Source organism: Ichthyophthirius multifiliis, assembly GCF_000220395.1.
Source record: "Ichthyophthirius multifiliis unplaced genomic scaffold scaff_1120509251426, whole genome shotgun sequence".
In the NCBI taxonomy this organism is placed as follows: Eukaryota; Ciliophora; class Oligohymenophorea; order Hymenostomatida; genus Ichthyophthirius; species Ichthyophthirius multifiliis.
In genome coordinates, this window is record NW_004085885.1 from 1 (window position 1) to 3,340 (window position 3,340).

The 3,340-nt window shown below is 17.5% G+C and overlaps 1 protein-coding gene across 1 annotated transcript, besides 1 other annotated feature; it reads right to left on the reverse strand. All coding sequences in view use genetic code 6, as the record gives it.

Annotated features, from left to right (window-relative positions):
* Window positions 1–397: 397 nt before the first annotated feature.
* On the reverse strand, window positions 398–2,127 carry IMG5_201230 (hypothetical protein; the record flags this gene model as incomplete). Its single annotated transcript, XM_004023936.1, has 4 exons — window positions 1,684–2,127; window positions 1,083–1,599; window positions 955–1,028; window positions 398–901 (listed from the first exon to the last, which is right to left on the reverse strand). The coding sequence occupies exons 1-4, from the start codon at window positions 1,813–1,815 to the stop codon at window positions 398–400; spliced, it is 1,227 nt and encodes a 408-aa protein (XP_004023985.1). The 5' UTR covers window positions 1,816–2,127.
* Window positions 2,128–2,933: 806 nt separating this feature from the next.
* Window positions 2,934–2,990: a microsatellite.
* Window positions 2,991–3,340: the final 350 nt, after the last annotated feature.

A 3,340-nucleotide genomic window follows, 5' to 3' on the forward strand; every position in this document is an offset into this window, starting at 1 on the left:
CTTTTCTTTAATTAATAATTATTTTTTATTAATGAATAAAATAATAATTACTTATTAAATAAAATCACATTTTAATTAATTATATATTTATTTTATTATTATTATTTTTATATATTTTAATTAAAAAATTAAAAATTCTTTACTAAAAATTATTAAATATCTTATATTTTTTTATAAAAATAAATTTTAATACTTTTTAATATTATAATTTTTTTATATTTATATTTTAAAATATATTAAAGCAATTATTATTTTGGTAGTTTTTAATATTAAAATTTATTTATATAAAAATATAATAACTATTTATAATTAAAATTTAGATTAATTTATACTATAATTTTTTTGTTTAATTATTGTTTATTTCATAAAATTTAATTAATTTTTTTTTTTTTTTTTTTCACATTTGGCTATTCTCTAAATTAATTGCTGCTTTAAGCAATTTATTCATTTTTTCTTAATTTTTAATAACTTATTATTCAACTTTGCTTTTTATAGCTTCTGCTTCTTATTTATTCATTGTTGCTAGTAAATCAACTCTCCATAAATTTTTTATTCCATCAATTTTTATTGTACTTCTTCTTTTATCAATGCTATATCTTTTTAAAAGTTTTTCTAATTTTTCCTTTTCTCTTTACATTTTTATCAATTATTATTCACTTACATATACACTTTAATCTTCGTCTTAATTATAACCTTCTAATGAAGCTTTTTATTTAAATATATTTTCCAATCTACACCTATAAATGAAACATTTATTTATTTTTAACTAAAAAAACCTTTAAAAATTTATGATTTTTGATATCGTTTACACTTTTTGCTCCTAATCTTTATTTATAATCAGGATTAAGTAATTTAACAATTAGATCTTATACTTCAGGAGAAATATCATCTTCAGAATACCCTAAAAAAAAATATATAATATAAAGAAAAAAGAAAAAATAGTTATGAATATACCAATTGAAGGCCATTCTATGTTTCCTTTTTTAATATTACTAAAAACTTCTTCAACAGTATCACCACTAAAAGGTCTTTTTTTTTTGTTTTTATATAAAACAAGAAATAAAAAAATATTTTATACCTACAGCCAACAACAAATTCATAAATCATAACTCCTAAACTCCACCAATCAATAGAAGGGTTACTAGTAGAAACTCCATTAATAACTTCAGGAGGAATATAATCAGGGGTTCCAACAACTCTATTTTTTTTAGAAGGATTTATCACAGATTATTCGTTATTATTCAATTGCAATTTGTTAGCAATTCCAACTTCTGATAAACCGAAGTCAGCCAATTTAATATGCATATTTTTATCCAAAAGAACATTTTCAGGTTTAAGGTCTCTATGAATAATATTCTAAGAATGCAAATATTCAATTGCTATAATTATCTCTGCGATATAAAATTTGGTTGTTTCTTCATCTAACCTACATTCTCGATTTAATAAAAGCCTAAAATCGCCTCCACTTATATAGTCTAAAACAAAAAATAAATAATTTTCAAATTAAAACGAATAGATTGCCTTCACTACATATTCCCCTGTTAATATTTCAAATATATCACTTTCAGCTTTTAAATTTTCTTTTTAATTTCTATCCATCTATTTGGATATAAATAAATTGAATTAAAATATATACATTTAGATTATTTTATATTTATATATTTAAAGTTTATATTTATTAACTTATTATGAACAATCTATAATTTTTAATGCATATTCATCATTAGTAGTTTTTTTTTTAACTAACCAAACTGCACCAAATGCTCCTACCCCTAAAATTCTTTTAAATTCGAAATCATTAAGGCCTAGATTCATTATTGATTATTAAAAGTGAGTTTCATCAACATAAAATTTCTTTACTTCTGAATCTGAATAATAACCTTTATTTTTATCTAAATAATCATCTTCTTCACTGTTATAAGTATCTGAAGATTGCTCTAATTCTTAACTAGTTTGATTTTTAAATTATTATTTAATATAGTGTTCTTTTATTGCATTATCTAAATAATCTTTTTAGAATTTCAATTTATTTATCCTATTTCCTTATGATTTACATTTGCTATATTAAAATTTTTTGTTATTATTTGCTTACTTTATTTAAGTTTCTTAGCTATCATTAATAGGTTAAATTAAAATAGAACTATTAGATAATTAATTATTTGTTATTTTTAGATTTTCATCTATATTATTATTTATTTTAATAAATATTTTTAAAGAATAAACACATATATGTATATATTTTTTTTTTCTTTTTACTTATTTTTTTTATTTCATATTCATTAAAATTCTAATTTAATTGAAGAATAATATTATTTTCATTTATATTTTAATTTTATTTTTTTATTAAAAAGACTAAATGAATAAAATCTTCTAATTAATTTAAATAAATGGAATTCTTTTTTCTAATACATTTACTTATAATTTCATTAAGTAAACTATTATTATTTTATAATGTATTTTAACTTAGTGATTATAGATATTTGCTTGGTTTTACTTTTTAATTTTCTGCTTTATTTAATTATTAGAATGAATTATCATAATCTGATAATGTTATAAAGTCGTTTAAATCATTTTTATTATTATAATTTTATTCATTTTGTGATGAGCTCTATAGATTTTTAATATAATGATCTTTATTAGACACATTTTCTTTATCTTTTTTATTTTTACAATTAGATCCTTAAAATTTTACTCGTTTAATATTATTAATATGTTTTTAATAATAATCATCTATTGTATTTGTATCTACATAATTAAAATTTGATTTTATTATATTTAATTTCTTTTTAAATTATCCTTATATTAATTCAGATTCCTTAGCTTAAACTTTCTTTTATTTACTTTGCAAATGCTAAAAGTTTTTTATTGAAAATTTTCTTCGAATGATTTCTTCTTCTTTTTTACATTAAATCATAAGATTATTTTCTTATTCTTTTATTTTATTTATTTTTCTTTAAATTTATATTCTTTACTTTTTTTTAATATATTTTTGAATTTTTTATTTTATTTTTATTACATTTAATAATTCTATTGATTCTTTCAATGTTTAAAAAACTGTTTGATCTTACATAATATTTGGTAATTCGAATTTTAAATTTGTTTAGGTTTAAATATCGTCTATTTTATTTATTTTTAAAATTAAAAAAATATAATTAAATACTATTAATGTCAATTATTATCTATTCTTTTCGTGATTTTTTCACCATATTAAACTAAATATGAATAAGCTTAAATAATTTATTTAAACATTTTAGTTTAGATATGATTATTATATTATTTTCTATTTTAATTATTTCTATCTTGATTATTATCAATATAATCATCTTATCTATTTATTGAA